General features: G+C 41.4%; 1 protein-coding gene across 2 annotated transcripts in view; it reads left to right on the top strand.

Moving 5' to 3' along the window:
• The window catches only part of LOC145403550 (glycine receptor subunit alpha-4-like), an 81187-nt gene extending 61320 nt beyond the window's left edge, over positions 1-19867 (top strand). The window contains exons 7-13 of one of the 2 annotated variants that reach the window (XR_013898040.1): positions 3472-3554; positions 4514-4657; positions 5175-5404; positions 5747-5878; positions 8718-8741; positions 12542-19206; positions 19253-19867. Coding sequence is in view for 1 of the 2 variants with exons in the window: in XM_080275231.1 (XP_080131357.1) it covers positions 3472-3554; positions 4514-4657; positions 5175-5404; positions 5747-5878; positions 8718-8741; positions 12542-12721 (793 nt within the window). In the remaining variant the exon portion in view is untranslated. The other variant, XM_080275231.1, reaches the window with a different exon arrangement.
• Positions 19868-20000: the final 133 nt, after the last annotated feature.

Here is a 20000-nt window from a genome sequence, read left to right as displayed (position 1 = left end):
GTGTGGTTCCTTCTTCTCTGGATTTGTGTCTTCCTTGTTTTCTTTCCTCTTTGTCCTTCCTCCCAGTGCTCACATCCCGTTTCAGTCAACCTTTTCTTCCTTGTCACTTTCCGTCCTCCTCTTTCTCCATTCCTTTCCCTCGGCATGCACAGGCCCACTCCATCAATGAACTTCGTGCTTCTCTCTCTCTCTCTCTCTCTCTCTTCCTATCCCTTTCCTTTGTCATGCTTCCCTTCTTTATCTTTGCTTTCTTACCCCATGCCCTAAACTCCAGTGTCAACATCTTATACCTTCTCCCAAACACTCTTAAAAGTGTCTGTGCATCGAATCCTGTCTTCAGTTTTTCCTTTGCAATCCCATCCTTTTTCCTCTCCCATTCCTCCATTATTCTTCACTTTCCTGCTTCTTAAGAGACGTCACACTTCCCCATTTCTCCAAAGATCCATGTTCAACTGCTCACCAAATTTACATCTCCTTAAACCAGCAACGTGACTTCTCATTAGGGCACTGACGATTATAGTTTACTCCCCAAATTCACAAGTAACTCAATTCTTTGCTTCAACTGTAGAGAATTCCTGGGATTGGTGGAATTTTAGGCCTAGTGTGATGCTTTCTTGTTTGCTACGCTTTGCCATAGTGAAGATGTGGCTGTGATTATTTACCCTTTCGCTGCTGTGGAACAACTTGGGTAATCAGGCTAAAGGCACACCATTTTCTTCAACCGAGGCAAATAGCAGTGAGAGTTAAAAAATGATCCCAAGTTACAAGCAAGTTCTCGATTCTTGTAAGTACTCCATTTTTTACTGAAACATATATTTTTCCCCTCTATTTTTGTGCCTGTTTGTCTGTCCTCTGCATAACAGTCTTCTTCATCATCCAACACTGTGAATACTGACCCCATTTCACTCATCTAGAATGTTGATCTGACCTGTTATCTTTCTGTTCTGGTATTATTTCGTTTTTTTTTTAGGTTACCCGTGGTTGTGGTTGTGTGGAATTACCTTGGAACTCAGTCCATTCTTAGCATCCCTAGACTGCTCTTCTTCGTGTATTATTTAGTTCCATTCTGCTGCCACTTGTCTTCAGATTTCCTCTTTCCTTTCGTATACTCACGGTCTGGTATCTCTGTTATTTTCGTGTATCAGAAGAGTTTTTCCTTCTTTACAAGCACGCGTAGTTTGTCACTGATTTGCCTAGTAGACGAGCACTAGTAGGAGGTAGACAATAGAAGGTGTGTTGTAGAGACTAGTCACCTAACCGTAAAAAGAGATCAGGCAGTTTCCTCTCATTTGGTGTCCTTCTGACCAGCTGAATCACTTAACCACTTCCCCCTGATGACGTATTTTATGTTTTTGCATCACCCAGACGGTTTTAGTAAGATTTGGAGAGACTTTCTGAACTGGAGGGGTTAGATATTTCCTTCATTAACCCCCTCACACCTAAATGTCTGTCCTAAGCTGAGTAAAATCGTCTGGAGGCAGCAAAATGTAAACAGGAAAATGTATCATCAGACCAAGGGATTTAACTAGTGATTTGTATGGCGATGGTCTGTGTGGATCTCCTAGCAACACCTGGGATCCATTACCTGTGCAAATCACTGGAGCTGGAGGTGTTTACGTAGGTTCAACAGGTAACAGAGGCACCACAACGGCAAAAACTGTTCGACCTCTGTTTACTGTCAGGTATCTAGTGGTGACTGGTAGAGAGAAGCGAGCAACTTAACGCATTACTAAATTCTAGAACTTAATACAGGTGGCAACATTCATTTTACCACCACAGGGGCATTAATTAAAATACACAAAAGGCAGACAATTCATCCAAACGGAGAGGATACCTGGATTTAGGCAGCCCATGACTAAGGAAAGCAGAAAATTGGAAGACGCCAAACCCAACAGAAAAATTCATCCAGGGGAGCTTTTTTAACTACTCCGAACCCTCATCTCAGGCCACAACAAATAATATGCCTTTGTTTGTGTGTGTTATTTTTTCACATATCAGTCCAGACGAGAACACTACCGAGAAAGACCCCACCTCCACCTCCTGCCTCCACCCTCGAGTTTGCAATGAAATTTTTAATACTCATCCCTCCCATTTCCATTCACTCCCTACCCTACAACATCTGTCTCCCATCCCTCATCAAAAACTACTGGGGACAAGAATGCGATTCGAAACCTTTCAAGCTCCCATCCTATAGTTTGAAAGACGTCCCTACCCTAACGCCTGACAGAATATCTAGAAAAACAATCCGAAGGCAACTGTGTAAATATACTTCTACTTTTGCTGATCAGTTTCGTTAATCAGTTTCGTTAGTCCCTCTTATTCAACGTACAGAGTCGGTAGTTCCTCTCCCTCCTTCTGGACACTTAACAACACTCAAAAGGGCTGCAGTCTCGTTTTCAAGGCTCTGGAATGATGGAGTGTACGAAACTACTGACTGTGACTCTGCATATGTGTCGCAGTGCAATATGGGCCGAGGTTACAATCATGCCATTACCTTCTGAGTATGTTGACATCTTTTGTGTGTTACTCTTCCTTCTGCCAGATAGTTTTCATTCGGTTTATTAGATACCTCCTGTGCTAAAACCGCCAATGATGGATGCCTTCACACGGAGGCACCAATACAACCAGCTGGCTCCCACGTCCAGTCATACAAACGTCCCTCAACTCCCTCCCTATCCCCTCAGGCCACCGGCTCCATGTTCCAGTAACCCTGAGGCCACAGTACAGAAGGGGCATAAAAACATTAAACTGTCTAGGATCAACTTAATAATATTCACTACTAACACTCGGGATCTAAGGCTGACATCTAATACTATTTATAGAATATGAACGCTTACTGAACACTGTTTCTAACCCCTTCACTTTAATAGGTCTCTCTTCAGCTGAATAAAATCGTCTGGCAGTAGCAATAATAAGACAGGATAGATGAGATGGCTCTGAAAGGCTTGATGCTCACCCACGTCGTACATGCCTAGGGTTTAACTATACGTCCCATCTCATCAGCCAATATCAATGAATTCCAAGAGCAGGCTATGATATCCAGTGGCATCATCTCAGTCGGGGAGTCAGGGTACGGGGAAAGCACTGGTGATGAGGTGATGTATTTCCTTATTTATGGTTTTACAGCAGCTTAATGGAGTTTATGTAAAATATTGTGGAAATCAGTGGAAATGATGATGTGAATTCTCCCTTAGCCTGGTTTGAGGAAGAGGGTGGGTGGGTGAAAATTGAAAGGCAGGCTGAGGTGAGGGCAGAGTGGCAAATGTGTTCTACGATGAGAAGGGACCAGTAAGTTGGGAAAATCAAGAGGGAACTGAGAAGAGGGGGAAGTGGCAAATGTTCTACAGTGACAGAGGAATGGGTAGATGAAGAAGCATGGGACAGCTGAGGACACTGAGAAAGTAAGGGGTATGTATGAATGATGAATCGAGGGAGCAGCTAAGCGGACCCTGACTGGTTTCTGCCATACAGGGTGACTCTTCGCCTGACCTGCAGCATGGGGTTCAAGCACTACCCCTTCGACGCCCAGAAGTGTGGCACCTCCATCAGCTCCTGTGAGTATTGGTGCCCAACTGGTCTGGTACCTGACTAAGCCTGGTACCTGACGTGATGGAGTCTGACCATTATGCTGAGGTGCTGACGTGTGACTCCTTACCAAACGTGTATATGATTTATTTGGACACATTGACAGTAATGCAAGTGAGGGAGATATAGCCAAAATTTTTGAGTTTATGTTCAGTGTTTTGGTTACTGTCAAAATGCTGAATATAAATCCTCAGACTCGGGCTATTCTCTGCTACCATTCATACCTGTGCTCGTGTCTCAGTGTGCAGGACAGAGCGAAGCGCCAGAACACATGGCTTCAGTTACGGCGGCTGCACACAAGCTTGCCAACACAATTTCAGCTTGAGTGAGATGCGGGATTGGACACTAAATCACAAGTTGCCATAATTTTCAAGAACAAATCACTAACAAAAACTGATGACTGATATCTCCTAACTCGGAGTTGATTGTGCCTGCCTGCATGTGAGAACTTACCTCAGCATGTAAAGCTACAATTTTAATAACAGTCGAATTGCATCATTAAATTCAGTGACCACCTTGTACAGTGGTAGCACATCACAAGACATGACCTTTATCTACTTGCTTCCACTCTGTACTGTGAGCCTCCTGTAATATAAGTAAAGTTCCTTCATGTTGTCTCATGAGAAAACAAAAATGTATTTATCATCAGCAATCTTTGTAAATATCTCCTTCCGCATCATACCTCTCGCCCAGACTGCAACCACTCACATTTTTGCCTCTTGCTTTTATTTTCACATACAGTATCCTTGTAAGCTTAATGTCCTATTAACGCACCTTGCTTTTATTTACTTGTCTGTAAATATAGCATCTTTCTTTTCCGTGTCTTGAAGTAAATGTTCTACAGTAATACGCATGAACAGTGATGCACTTGAAGGAGGTGAATGAGGTGCACAACTGATTACGGATTTTTCTACCAACAACCCCGCAGATGCCAACACCATAGACGTGATCAAGTACGAGTGGGTGGATGTCAATGGGACCCCGCCCATCGACACCCCTGACCACCTTGAGATTGCCCAGTTTGACCTTGTGAACACCACCACTACCTCCTACGTCGAGAAATACGTCACGGGTCAGGGCGCTTTGTAATCATTCTCTTTTATACTTGGTGAGAGAGAGAGAGAGAGGATGGGATAGAAGTTGAGAAATTTAAGACTCATTTTCCAGTTTTCCGTGGTAAATAGATAGACAGACAGATACACAGATAGATATAGACAATAGATAGATATATAGACAGATAAATGTGTGTGCCTGCATGCACACACATGTATATATATATATATATATATATATATATGTGTGTGTGTGTGTGTGTGTGTGTGTGTGTGTGTGTGTGTGTGTGTGTGTGAAGTATTATAAGTCCATGTAACATAAAACAGGACATAGTGTTTTACACAAAATAAACTGCTTAAGAAGTGCTATAAAATCTCTTAAGTTACCCAAGTTACCCAGGTACCATCCAGTCTGCAATCACACATGCCAGACTCTTGAAAAATTTTGCTTCCTTCCGTCCCTCAACCCAAGCAATATAGCACTCCCTAATTACGCAACTCCACATGCACAGTAACGGATGTGCCTCCTCCAATTAGGTCATTTCAGTGGCCTAAAGGTGAACTTCGACCTGCGACGTCAGAATGGATACCACGTCCTGCAGACCTACGTTCCCACCATCCTCATCGTGGCTATCTCCTGGGTGTCCTTCTGGCTGGACCCCAATGCTGTGCCCGGCCGTGTGTCCCTCGGGGTGACTACTCTCCTCACCCTCACCACCCTCGCCTCAGGCATCCGTGCACAGCTGCCACCGGTGTCATACGTCAAGGTTACGCATCTCACTGTCTTCCATGATGTTCTAATTTCTTGCCCCATATGAGTTAAAAAGTGTGCGTTTTGTATATACAGTATTATGAGTGGTTTTATAGTGTGCATATATTTTCCCTTGTAGCTAATGGTGTTGGAGAGAGACGCCTTAACGAGTTGCCAAGGTATAACTAGCTGACTTAACCATCTGGATATACAAACATCTCTTAACTACCTCCCAGTCCCCCAAAGGAAAAATGTTGGATTGCAGAGTAAAAGAAACTGAACCAGTAATCTAAGGGGTTCACTTGTCAAATGAACCCAGAGCCACAAAAACCTTAACCTTATGCCCCCCACCCCACAGGCCATTGACGTGTGGATCGGCATGTGTATGATTATGGTGTTCGGGGCCCTGCTGGAGTTCACCTTCGTCAACTGGCTGGCCAATAGGAAGATATTAAAATCTCGTCCAGTGCCATTCGTCATCCCAAAATGCGTGAGTACAAATGCCGCAGTTCGTTTACGCACACCGTAAGAGAGTGATGTGAGTGCCCTACCCGAAGAAAGAGTGGTCTGAATTCCCTATGCTATGGATGTTTTGAATTCCTTAGGCTGAGAGTGATGTAAGTTCCCTATGCTAAGAGTGAGCGAATTGGATCTCCTATGCTGAAAGAAGCTAAGGGAGTCATTTAAATTCCCTGTGCTAAGAGTGGCTTGAATATCCTATGCTGACAGAGTGATGTGGATTAATTCACTATGTTAAGATACTGTGATTTGAATTCCCTTAGTTAATAGAATTAATCTGAATTCTCTGTGCTAAGAGAGTGTTTTGAATTCCCTGTGCTGAGAGTTATTTGAATTCCCTGTGCTTAGAGAAATCCTTGAATTCCTTATGATGAGAGTGATTTGAATGTACTATGCAGTGAGCCCTTATTTGAACGAGATTCCCTTTTGTCCTTCAGAAAATTCTATGATGCAGCTGCGGTCATAGTTTCCTTTACACTAGCTCAAAACCACGTCAAAAAGGTGCTGAGACCTTACTAGAGTAATCCCAAACAATGACATGTACTGGATTCAACTCTATTACAGTCGGTTTGTTTTTACCCAGCACACAGCCATCATCTCTTTCAGTTCCGTTGATGGTCAGGTGTGGTCTGATTGGAAGATAAATTTGACTAGAAACCACGGAGACTCATTTCATGCAACCACAATTTAAAAGCCCAATTCCAACAGATGAAAACAAACCAGCTAATTTCGCTTCCCCAGAGCTGTAAAGGAATTTCTGACCAAAAACCTACTTGTTTTTTTGTACCATTATAAGACTAAAAGATGTTTCCATGTTCCTATAGGTATTAATTTTGGTAATCCCCCTCTGGTTTCTGCTTAGCTTTAGTAATGGATGTCGAAAAATCCCCCACCCATCCATGTTCCCTTGCACGAGTAACAAACACAGATGTTGTTTGTAGTTAGATAAAAAAAGATGAACTACACACAAACTTGTAAATGTTGATCTGCTATTCATTGTTTGGATATAGTGATGGACGTCTAAATCCCTCCCCTTTAATCGGTGTTATCATGCACGAGTAACGAAATACTGACGCCAATTGTAGTCCAGTAAGCAAGCTGAACCATAAACAGACTTATAAATGTTGTTCTTTTGTTTAGATCTTGTGATAGTCGTTTAAAATCCCTCCCCCAACCCAATCAGTGTTGTCATGCACGAATAGCGAAATACAGACGCCAATTGTAGTCCACTAAGCAAGATGAGCCACACTTACACCTATTATTGTTGTTTCTGATACAAAAGTACATTTCCAGAACTACCTAGTAAACATCAGCGTCTTATTTCCAGGCCCTCTGAAAGAATGCATGGAGATCCGTGAAGTTCTATGTTCTATATGTATCCTGCTTCTACAAATCTATGTTTATTATGACAACAGACTAAGTGCAGCCTCTGTGCCAAATAATAAAATACCGTAGCCTTTTTTCCCGGCTCCTTTTTTTTTTTTAATTGGGTAAGAAATTAACGCAACCCACGTCACTGTACAAACCAGTCTTAGCCCTTCCTCTCACCATGAAATTGAAAAAAATAAATAAATAAATAAATAAATGGAATATACCGTAACAAGTAGGTGATCCAATGTGACAAGTGGACGTGTTGAGTGGGAAAGAGACACAATTTGGTGCTTGAATTCTTTACTTTACATTGAAGTTCTGGCCTGTCTCTCTCCCACCCAACAATACCGTGATAAATCAGTATTAATAGCCCGGATATATTGCTCCAGCTGTGCAAATACCAAGCGGTCAAAGGCTATGAATTCCTTGAAGCCGACGTGATATCATTTCAGTTTTTTTTTTTTTTTTCAGTGATATCAGGGCAGACGCACCATTGTCACGCCTCCAGCAAGAATCACGTACTACAAGCTAATTACATTTCAGATTTAGTGCTGTAATAAGCCCTTGATATCATAGGTGTTGTTATTATTATTATTATTATTATTATTATTATTATTATTATTTTAGTAGTGCTAGTAGGGCGAAACAGCTCTCTCTCACGCTGACTCCCTTACGCTTCCACCCAGAATCACAAAGCACTGAACACTTGTATTTTGCTGACTCTATGCTCTACGTAGGCCAAGAGCTGAAACTCTCAAAATTTATCAACAGTCGTAGAGGGTGATTTCTGGTAGTTATTATTAGCCAGAAACGTCTTTTTCACCCTCATCTCCCCACGCCTCCACTTAGAAATAGAAAGTACTGCACGCTTTTATTTCAGAATATGTACTACTCACTTGTAATTCAGACTTAGCGCTGTACATAGGATGGGAGAACCTCTACTAGTATTATTTAATTGATCGATATCCTTCTATTGTATCTTGTCATCTTCGTCCCTACACTTCCTTGTCTTCTGTACTCTTCCTTATTTGGTCCCACTCTCTAATTATCATTACATTTTACCTCTCCTCCTCTCTTTTCCCCTTCTTTCTCCCCTTGTTTTCCTCTCGTTCCCCGCCTTTCTCCCTCCCCTTATTCTTTCCCATCCATCCTTTCTATTTTGTCTCTATCCTGCCTTTACTTTCCATCTCTTCTCGACTTCCGTGTCCCCTTTCCTTCCTATTTTCTTTCTCTATTTCTTCTTCCCTTTGCATCTCTCCTTTTCCTTATTCCCCTTGACTTTCTCATTCTGCCTCTACACATCCTCTCTCTCTCTCTCTCTCTCTCTCTCTCTCTCTCTATTCTTCCATTCACCCGTCATCTATCCATTTATCTATTTTTCACCCCACCTCCCGCTGCCGCCTATGAAATACGCACTACTCCCCACCCTCTGTTTTCAGCTGGCAGGATCCGACGCACTAGAGGTGGGAGTCAAACCTTCAGATGTTGGTAGTGGTGGTGGTGTTAATAGTGGTGGTGGTGGTGGTGATAACATTAATGGTGCTAGTGATGCTGGTGCTAAGATGGAGGCTACGGCAGCATCGCAGAAACAAGTACTAACGCTACTAACACAGGCGTCACCCAATGTCACGAGCACGCACATCGTACCTGTAAATACTGTGGCACCTCCAGAGTTGTTTTCCTTTCCATTTTTTAAAGTCTACATATCTCGTTACTTTCATCGCTACCTTGCCGTCTTAGATCATTAATGCAATGATGTCTTTTTCCTTTGGTATACTAATGACAAGCTATTTTATTTAGCTTAGGAGAGATTTTTTCCAACAGGAATAAACCATAAAAAGGTGTCATCGTACTGAATGGGTGGACATGCACGTTTCTCACAACTCCTTGCCTGAACAACATCAGTAATACGTTCCAGTAACTGAACCAGACCCATCATGGCGCAAACTAGGACGCTTCCTGTAGTCACCTGCGAGTCCTGCCCACGGTGTACATAACAAAAAAAAAGAAAAAAAAAAAAGTCATATATGATAAAGCGGGGCATTCTGTCAAGGAGTATTGTCCTACGGGTTGGAGCGTGGGGCTGGGGGGTGTATTGGATTCCCTATCAGTATATTAAAAAAAAAATGTGTACAATGAACGAACTCCTCATTTTCTGCCAGCGCCAAGTCTGCTCCTAGCACGTACAATCAATGCTTTGTGCATGACGGGCTGGCAACAACAGACTACTTGTAGGTGGGGTACACCAACATGCGGCAGGCATGGTTCACGCCCACCCACTGCTGAATGAAGGAAGAAGTCGAAGCTTAGACTTGGGGGGAGTCTTGAAAAGCCAGGGTGAATGTAAAATGTCTTAACACACCCTGTAACTGCCGCCCAGTCAGTTAACAACTCGTCACTCTGTGCACCAATAAGACACAGATGAAAGGTCGCCTAGGTACGGTAAAGCTGATCACAGATTTTACCTGCATGGTTACCTTGTGGCAGCAGCACAGGGCTGGGAACCACAGGACCGACTCCTCACTAGTGTGGTAAAAGTACCTGCTGACAAGGTATATCTCCATAAAGCCCTCTACTATATCAATCAATCAATCAATCATTTCCTGTGGCACCCTCGGGGATGCATAGGGCCTCGATGAACTCACACCACCTCTACTATAAGGCCTGTCTTTACATGTACAAAGAAGTAAACTCCTCTGAGCACAGAGGTACAGTGGATGCGTCCTAGCCTGTCATGTAACGGGCCCAAGTTCAGTTCCTGGGAGGTATAGATGAGTCATGCACGTTATAGTGAAATGACGAGCGCTTTCTTGAATGCAATGGCGCCTGTTGATTACCTCTACGTTGGTCAGACCGACACATACCAACGAGGAATGGGTACGCACGGGCATTACTTATTTGGTTTAATCACGAAATGTTTACTGGCTTTCACGACTGAGCAACAAACATCATCTTCCTCCTGAAAAGCTTTAAATGACTGTGATAATGTGTTGCATCCTCGTGGGCTAAGGAGACGCCCTAGCATTAGTCTTTTAACCTCTTCAACTCGATGACGTAGGTTTAAAATTACAGTAGGTCCTCATCTTTCGCGGCATTTGACTTTGCCAGCGCCTTTTTTTCGTGAGTGAGTAAACAATCGCAAAATAAATTGGTTTAACGTGTATTTTGAGATTAACAAATTCGTTGCTACAATATCTCAAGTACACTTTTAACAAACATATTCAAATGTCTGGTCATGCTTTGGGACACTATCAAGTTTTTTTTAGGCCACTGGCTTCACTATTTCGCGATAATTTTTCTCTCGAGTGTGTCCATGTGATGTTCGCGACAGAGGAAGGCTTACTGTTCTCTTGCTGTCTCCTTACGGTTTTACACAGCTCAGGGGAGGATTTTTCGGGTTAGATACTACCTTCAATTACCCCTTCACTACAAGAGGTCCCCCTGATTCCGAATAAAACCGTACGGAGGAAGCCAGATCAGAAAGAAATACGTCTTCAGATGGCAGGCATTGAGGACACGACCACGAGAATCTACACTGCTTCTTAGGTCACTCTGACATGATAGCTTTTTTTTGAGCTATAAACCCATGCATGAGAATCTGTTGAACTGCTGTCGATTCTGCTTGTTTCTGTGCATGTCCGTTAGCATGACTTTACGAGTACAATACCATATGCTCTGTTTTAATCCCCTCTTTATGCTGTCGTCTTTTTGTACTGTAACACTGCTATCCTCTTTTTACTCGGCCGAAAATTACCATCTCTTCATCCTCAATGCTGAGTTGCTAGTCACGAAAAAGTGCTACGGAGAGGATGCTGAGTCGTATTATCTTCTCCTGCTACTGAACTATGTGATATAACCCGCAAAAGGCAAAAAATCTGGGCCAAGTTAAAGTGAATGACCTATACCACCAACAAGTAATGCTCAGTTAATAGCCCTTTCACTATAAAAAGACCCCCTAAGGTGAATAAATTATCTAAAGTAAGAAAAAAAAGAGAAAGAAAAAAAATAACGTCATCATAAAGCAAGGGTGAAATAACTGCATACTGGAAGCTGGATATCTACAGTAAGGGACAAAAGTTAGCTCAGTATTTCACCTCTTCTTCACTCGTTCCTCTGCTGGCTAATATTCCTAAACCGAGAGAGGCTTGGCATGTATCGCGATCCATAAATGATTCTCTTTGGTATGATGCGTCAGGGAGGAAAGTGACGGATGTGCCTCAAGGGTCAAGAAGCAGTGGAATGACTGGGAAACTTTTGTCTCTGCCTGTATTTCAGTGTTTGTCTGTTTGTTTGCGTGTTTTATTATGCATCTTTAATTCACTAATATATTTTACCCCATGAATTCTGTCTTGCCTTTTGTCACGCAGGAAATACTAACATGCAGAATGACGATGCATGACAGTCTTTTTATATTCCTTCTATTTTGATCCTATTTATTCACTAACTATGCAGCTCATTATTAACATCGAGCTATAGTCCGTTTACATGAATTTGGCAAATCTAAGCCACGCCCCTCGCTTCAAATGTCAGCCTGTGATTGGGTGACCATTAAGGAGTCGATAATCCAGAAACAACCAACAAATTCTTTTTATAATTATATTCTTATCTTTTTATTTACTTATTTATTTATTCATGCAGCATGGGAATAATATACTTTAGATTTATTCCTGGCTAACGTGTGATTATGACAGATATAAAATTACTGAAACTTAAATAAAGAAGAGGGATAGTGTTACCTTTACCATGATCACCTAAGTCGATCTGCTGTCAAAGGGCCAAGACGTCTGTGCCAAGAAGCATTAAACGGACTATAGTTCTCTCGTAACTGCCCATCAATTAGGTCACAAGGTTCAATTTCTCAACATAATCCCTTCACTACGGCGACGTCATTTTTACTTACGAAACACCCATACAATTTTTTTTTTTTTTTAAGATTAAGAAAGTTCATAATCTTCAATGGAGTAATGAATGCTATATCCAACACCTTCAGTTTGAAAATTCTATCATAAACTCAAAAAAATCATCCACAGACAAAAATATATATATAAAATGGCGTCCTCGTACTGAAGTGATTAAAAAAAAAAAAAGCGAACGAGGGCTTTCACAACAGCCACTGGAATCAATTTAAAAGGGTTAACCTTTCATCTCAAGAGCCCCGGTAAACCTCTTGTCTTCGATATTCTGAGATACTGTAGTTGAGTTATATTTGCAGTCTGTACCCCCCAAAGTGCCGCCTCTGACCCGACACCCCCCTAACCCCAAGGAGGAACTCGAGGTGCCCAACGCCAAGCCCCCTACCACGTACATCCTCTACGCCCGCTGCATGGATCGCGTCTGCCGAGCCCTCTTCCCTGGGGGCTTCCTGCTCTTCAACCTCATCTACTGGCCGTACTACCTCTACAAGCAGACCCAGGCGCATAAGATAGAGCACTTCGCACCTTAAGACAGAGGATAACGCACTTCGCACCCTGAGAACTGGACGCGCTCAACACCCAGTCACCGATCTTCTACTTCGTCTGTGCCTGCTGCATGGACTGAGTCTAACTGAACCTTCTTTCCAGGGGTCTTTTTGCTTCTATACCTCATCTACTAACTCTGCTACCACTACAAGAAAACCCAAGTGCATATGACAGAAAAGCGGGCACCCTGAAAGAAGTTGCCACCACAAAAAGAAGAAAACGACGAAGAAACGAAAGACGAAGAAGACGCAGAAGAAGAAGGCTACATCTCTACAAACTGCACAAGGCAAAAAAAAAAAAAGCTTGGAGATAACTTATAGTCCTTATTTAACATTACCTGACTTATATTCATAAATCATAATAATCTTCTCTCCTATCTCCATATATTACTGTATAGTCCTTACTGATAATGACCTGATAATATGCAGAGATAATTTTTGTTCAGGCTTTTAAAACACTGTGAATTCAAGCCTATTAGTCCATGAACAACTTTTAGATGTGGGAGCACCTCTACGAGTGGCCTGGTCAGTCAGTCACACCCAGAGGATTTTCATATACAAGGTATTTCACTTATTAACGCCCCATATGGCCTCGTATCTACCCAGGACCTCTGTATTTATCTTTCATTTTGCAGAAGTTAAATTTCTGTTATAAAAGGTGATTCCAATATGGTGCTTGCCTTCAGATATCCAGTATTTGTACTCTATTTAATACAGACATTTTGTAACCCGATAGTGGCAGATGTCATAGTCAGAGGCATGAAAACTGGATGTTCGAACAGTATTGATCGTGTACTGTACGTTTCAGACCACGTCCTGTACGTTTCAGATCAGGTACTGGACGTTTCAGATCATGTCCTGTACGTTTCAGAATTTCTCATGCACAAATGAGTTCAAGTCACAAAATCAAATAGGTGTACACGAAATGAAGGAACAACTTGGATTTAGAAGTGGTACGAACAAGACTCAAAAACACACATATAAGAGATGGAATTTTCTCATGCACAAATGAGTTCAAGTCACAAAATCAAATAGGTCTGCACGAAGTGAAGGAACAACTTAGATTTAGAAGTGGTACGAACAAGACTCAAAAACACATATAAGAGATGGAATTAGCATGGCCTTGTACGCGAATGACTGTGCTGTGGTGAGACTAAGATGTTGACTATATCGTGGGGGATGGCTCAAAGATTAGTGAGACGGTGACTCTGATGAGAACAACTAACTTTTTCCCACAGTACGAACCACAGATTAACATTACGGTGCCTCTTGACTACTAGGTAAAGAATGCCTATACTCCCTTCATCCCAACGTGGCAAAGCAGCTCCTCCCCATCAGGCATAATATCACTGTACATATTTTGACTATTTCATCCATGTACTGAGGTGTATTTATTCACTATCATACGAACATCATAGTAAGTGTACAGTAACTCACATGGAAGGCATCTAAATTTCCCCCAGACTACAGTACACAACCATCAACTATCGAGTCAAGGTCCCTATTTTGTTTATACTTTGCTGTAATATCCACAGCAAATATATCTCTAGAATACATAAACAGAAACACCTGGACCTGGACAATTCAGAGTGAGTGGAGTATAGGTGAAAGACATATACATAGATGACAACCGCTGTATAAAACGTAACTGAGGCCTTCACTTAATACGTATACAGTATGCTAACATGGCCACTCACACCACCACAAGTGTGACGGATAACCAAGTAGTGTAGAGCTCAAAGGGTTCGTATTATCGTGGGCTATGGAGACTCCCTAGCCCACCACTCACTGAGCTTCCAAACATAGGGGGTGGCTCCAAACGTCAGGCGATGCTCTCACCTTAAACTTCGGCTGACATCAGAATATGTTAAAGTTCCAAATTTATCTCGAAAAATTAAATTCACAACTTTACTGTGCCCTTCTCGATTTCAGTATATTAGTGCGGCTTATATTTTTTATGTAACCACGTTTTTACGCTGATACTTAAGGTAATTTCACAGCATAAATTTCAGAGCATTTCCTTTGCTGAATAATGACATCAGGTTTCATTTTCAAACGCTCTTTCATTATGGCAGGCTATGCACAGTAAAACAAATTCAGTACTGCTCAATTATCAGCTGATTTTAAAAGCATTCTCATTAAAGCCGTAATTATCAAAGGCGACAAATCATCATACGAGACAACTAGAACTAAACATCAATGGTTAATTTTACGAGGCTTTTTCTCCAAACCATCAGCCCATTTACCAAGCTAAAATCTTACCTTTCGAACCTTTCTATAACTCTCTAATCAAAAGCCTGCCACTTGTAACACCTCATACCAAATACTATAAATATACATAAAAAGAAGGATGCTTATAAAATTACTTACAGTTTGTTGCACCGGGGGAAGCAGGATGATTACCGATGCCCATTCGTCCATCTTCGTCCTGTGAAAAAAAAAAAAATAATAATAATAATATACACAGCATCAGCAATGGTTTTATGCATTTGGTACTTTGCATTACGAGTTATCAGATGAGACTAACTTAACTAGTGGAGGAAGGGGGAGGGGACAAGAATACTTAATTCCCCCATCACTTGCCCACCCAAATAACACCTCTGATTAAATTTGTTGTTTTCACTCTCAGGTAAATTAGTTTCCACACTGGGACATAAGAAGGAAGAATGATTTTAAACCCATGCGCCATAGCAGGTCAATTATTTTTATTCTTGCTAACCTGGACGATATTATTAGCTTTTGAAACTCCTTTTAATAAGAGTTACCTTTATTTTCATCTGTTCAAAAAGTTTCTCCTGGACTAAATAAAATAAATTAGAGATAAACAGAATAAATTATGATGTGCTCCGGTTCCTGAGGTTAATAATGCTCCCTTGTTGAATCTACCTGCACACTTTTCTTTACCCATTCCTGTGTTCTATTCCTCAGCCAGTTGGTGTTCTAAGAGACGAGGGGAGCAATGATTACCTCCCTATGTACTCTCCCAATTGCATCCTATGGTACTTTATCAATGAGGTAAATGAGAGTCGGCTATTTTAAGGACACGGGAAGGCTTATGTTGCTTTTTTTTTTTTTTTTTTTTTGAGAGAGAGAGAATACAAATCTTGATGAAAAATGCAAGAAGTAAATTAAACTATACTTGAAGCCTTACGAATTAAAATGCACAAGTCGATCAAATGTGCCCTGACGTTTGAGCCGCCCCTTATATTCGTGTTGCTGACAATAACAGAGGCATCAGAGCAGCAGTGACGTGCACTAGAACATTATGCTATGTTTATACTGACCCTCATAGATTTCAGGGATCCATTAATCCTCTCAGGGGTCTGGCAGATTCACCTGTTTTGCCCAAATTACGTTTCACACCCTCTCCCTCTCCCTTTATCCTCTCTGCTGTACATGATCACATCCACCCCCACCTGCACAAACCACAAGCATACTGCACTAACACACATAAGGAGTATGAACGAGTGTGACGACATTAAACTGGAGAAATAGCTAATATGCCTTTATATGTACACAAGTATGAAAACTCTGAGAGGATTTTGTTGTTATTATTATTATTATAGTAGCTAACCATGCGATTTTGGTCATTAAGTCTCAAAAATGGGCTACTTAATGTACTTGATCAGATGCAGGGAGAAAATTGTAGAAATAAACTAATACATAGCACATTACTGTTGGTCTGAGCCTCTCATTTGTAATTTTAACTTAGTATTTAACGCTAGCTTACGATAGATATTCAGCTGGATATGAGAGATTCAAGGGAAGTGAGTCAGGCTGCAGGATTTCTTGTGTTCAGACGATAATTTTTGCTGAAGATGCTTTGATGTGTATATAGATCCTGACATGGTGGTTTTTGAGAGGTTTGGTGTGATTTGAAATATATACATAAAAAAAATAGCCATAGTGTATTACAAGACAAACAAACTGGTATTTTGTTTAGGTCTTTCTTGCCCATGATATTTTAGCATTAAGATTACGTACCCCTTCAGTACGATGACCCCTTATTCTTGCCCCATCATCAATATCATCAACCCCACCGTCCCCCATAAAACAGGAGTGTAGTTGAGTTACCTCCACGCGATTTAATCATGCACAGACGTCAATCGAGTTACCTTAATTCCTTCCCTAGCAGACATCTTTCACAAAAACAAAATCATATAGTGGGAGAAAGAATAAATTAAGGTCATTGCAGTGAATGGGTCAAACTATTCAGTGCAGAGGTGACATTTACTTGATGCCTGCTACCTTCAGATTTATTCAGTTTAGGGGAAATCTCTTTACCTATGGGGTTAATAGAGGCTAGAATTAACCCCTCCAGTTCAAACCATTCTAAACTGAATATAATCGTCTGGTGGTAGTCAAAATCATCAAAATCGTCACTACTGAACAGACTTATCTGCTTCAGTGGATTTCCTTTCTGTGTTATTCTTCCTTTCTCCAGACGATTTTACTTCGCCTATGGGTTATTTTTGAGATACAGAATGGGGTAATTACAACCTTCATTAACCTTTTCATTATCAAAAGCTTCTAGGCTCCATGAAATCACCTGGAGAAATCAAGAATATAATTTCGGAAAGTGTCACTGCGCTGATGTGGTTGGATTAGTGGTAAGGTTTATGTCATTTTTTTACACACCTACTTCACGTTGCCAAATGCTGTATGTACATTGCTAACACTCTACCCATTTCACTAACTGCTGTACGTACATTGCTAAAATCTCTCCCCATATCACTAATCCCTGTACCTACATTGCTAAAATCTCTACCCATATCACTAATCCCTGTACCTACATTGCTAAAATCTCTCCCCATATCACTAATCCCTGTATCTACATTGCTAAAATCCCTCCCCATATCAGTAATCCACTCAGTGTGGCGGCACTCGTCACCTACGTATAATCCTCTCGCAATTGCATTTAAAAAAATATCTTATCGCGGGAGTTCACGCATCACCAGTAAGGCGTAAATTTCTCGCTCTCTCCGATCCGTCCCCTGGTGGTCAAGGCGTGTGTGTTTATGTTGCTCAGTATTGCACACACTGTTTTTTTATTTTTTTATTTTTTTTCAGGATGGAGGAAACGTTTTTTGGAAGCCCCATATGTTCTCAGAGACTCACCCCACCTGACTGTAAATTAATGTACCTCTCTCTCTCTCTCTCTCTCTCTCTCCTAGTTGATTTAACCAAGGGAAAAAACTATGATTTCACCATGAGGGGGTAAATAACAGATCCACCTTTTGATCAGTGACAGGCTAATTATATCTACCTTTAACCCCTTCATTACGGTGGGTCTCACTCCAGGTAATTATAACTTTCTGGCAGCAACAAGACCAAAAAAATAAATAAATAAATGAATAAATAAATAAATAAATCACTGAACTAAAAATTTTAACAGAAACTAGCTCCACCACCCTCAATATTTCTCCCTAAAACTGAGTGACAATAGCAAGGGGACAATATTGATAATGTAAAAAATGAAGGGATTATTCATGACTTATTTCCTAACCCATTAAATTACACAGACTTCCAGTAATTCAATCGTACGGTGTCAGTAGAAAATAATACTGAAGGAGATTAATTACCTGGTACAGTATTAAGTCCATTTGATGATGGTGAGATGGAAGGATGGAGTGGAGAGGTATATGAGAGAGGGGTGTGTGAGCTGGGAGCAGGGCGGTGAAATGACGGGGGACAGGGCGACAAGGAGGCAATTTGTTTGTGGCCACCCCTTACGGGACTAAGATATCTGGCAATAGATAGATAGATGGACAGATTAACTTTAACACTTAATTCTGGCTTCTCAAGAATTATTATATCTATCTTAGCAGTGACGATTTGTGTACTAATCCCTGAACTACTGATTGGTCCTCTTTAAGCTGAATAAATTGATAAAGTGTCAGCCAAAAGACATCCTCACACTGAAGAGGTAATGTACACTTCCTCCGTCCACCCCCACAGACAGTACTAACCCCCAAAAGTACAAAGGTGTCTTTTTCAGTACACCTGCCACCACCATGCAATTATACTCAGCTTCAAAGAGGACCTCAGGTAGTGCACAGGTAAAACATCTTCTTCATTGACAGTAATAATACGTTCTTTATAATATACTTAATTTTTGCAGCTGTTTCAGTATCCCTGTTATGCCCAGGTGGAAGTATTTACAGGTATTTACAGGTAACGAGTAATTAAGGGACCTGGAAGGCTTTTACTTAGCCCCTTCCATCCTGTGACTTATTTTCTCTTGTTTTCCCTGCTAATTTCACGCGATTGTCAACTTTGGTGGGATTATTTCGAGCTAAAAGCGGGACGTATGGTCATCCTTGGTCTCTCCACTCCTAATGTGTCCCTCTAAGATTATTTTATTGTCTGGCGTAGCAAAAATGAACAGATAAAGAACAAGGGGTCACGAGGAAGTGTTGAGAAAAGGATCAAAGCCAGAGTATCGCCTTATTGCCTTATTCAGCTTTGCAGTTAAGTGAAATACATTGCGAGAGAGAGAGAGAGAGAGAGAGAGAGAGAGAGAGAGAGAGAGAGAGAGAGAGAGAGAGAGAGAGTACAAATCCAAAACGTGAACCCGATGGACTGCAGGCTGAAGTTGCCCTCCTCCTGCAGTCCACCGCCCTCCTCTCGGGGGATAAGAAGGGGGACTGTGGGGGGGGGCATTTGTATATCCGGGCAGTGGAGCCGCCGGGGTATATCAGTGCCACCACGTGAAGGCGTCTCTCTCTATCAGGCATCTAGTACTATCAAACAAAGGCGAAAAAAGGAAATAAAAAGCATAATAACTGCACTGAATATTTTTTTTTTTTTCATTATCAAGCACATTTTCAAGGTTTGTACAGTCGACGCAAAAAGTAATGACAGTTTCAGAATGCTTCGGTCACTCTGTACTCCAAGTGTATTATCGGAGAATGAACACTTACGGATACCCTGCCATCACTTTTGGGGGCGACTGTATGTAATGCAAAAATAATATACGGTATAATTATGTAAATATATATATATAATGATTTAAGGATACCTGTTTGCATTCACCTTAAGTTGTTTTTAATCTTGTATTTAAGATTGTAAAGAAAAATGGCGCTGATGTGGAGCTGTTTTTTGGCTGACTGTCTGAATAAAAGTGTACTTACGTTGATTCTGGCTTTTATTTGTCTTTACTGAGAGAGAGAGAGAGAGAGAGAGGAGGAGGAGTGGTGTGTGTGTGTGTGTGTGTGTGTGTGTGTGTGTGTGTGTGTGTGTGTGTGTGTGTGTGTGTGTGTGT

Source organism: Coenobita brevimanus, chromosome 61, assembly GCF_032717465.1.
Source record: "Coenobita brevimanus isolate Jiangsu-jjx chromosome 61, ASM3271746v2, whole genome shotgun sequence".
In the NCBI taxonomy this organism is placed as follows: Eukaryota; Metazoa; Arthropoda; class Malacostraca; order Decapoda; family Coenobitidae; genus Coenobita; species Coenobita brevimanus.
The sequence above is the reverse complement of the archived record's forward strand: the minus strand, read 5'-3'. Positions and strand labels throughout refer to the sequence as shown.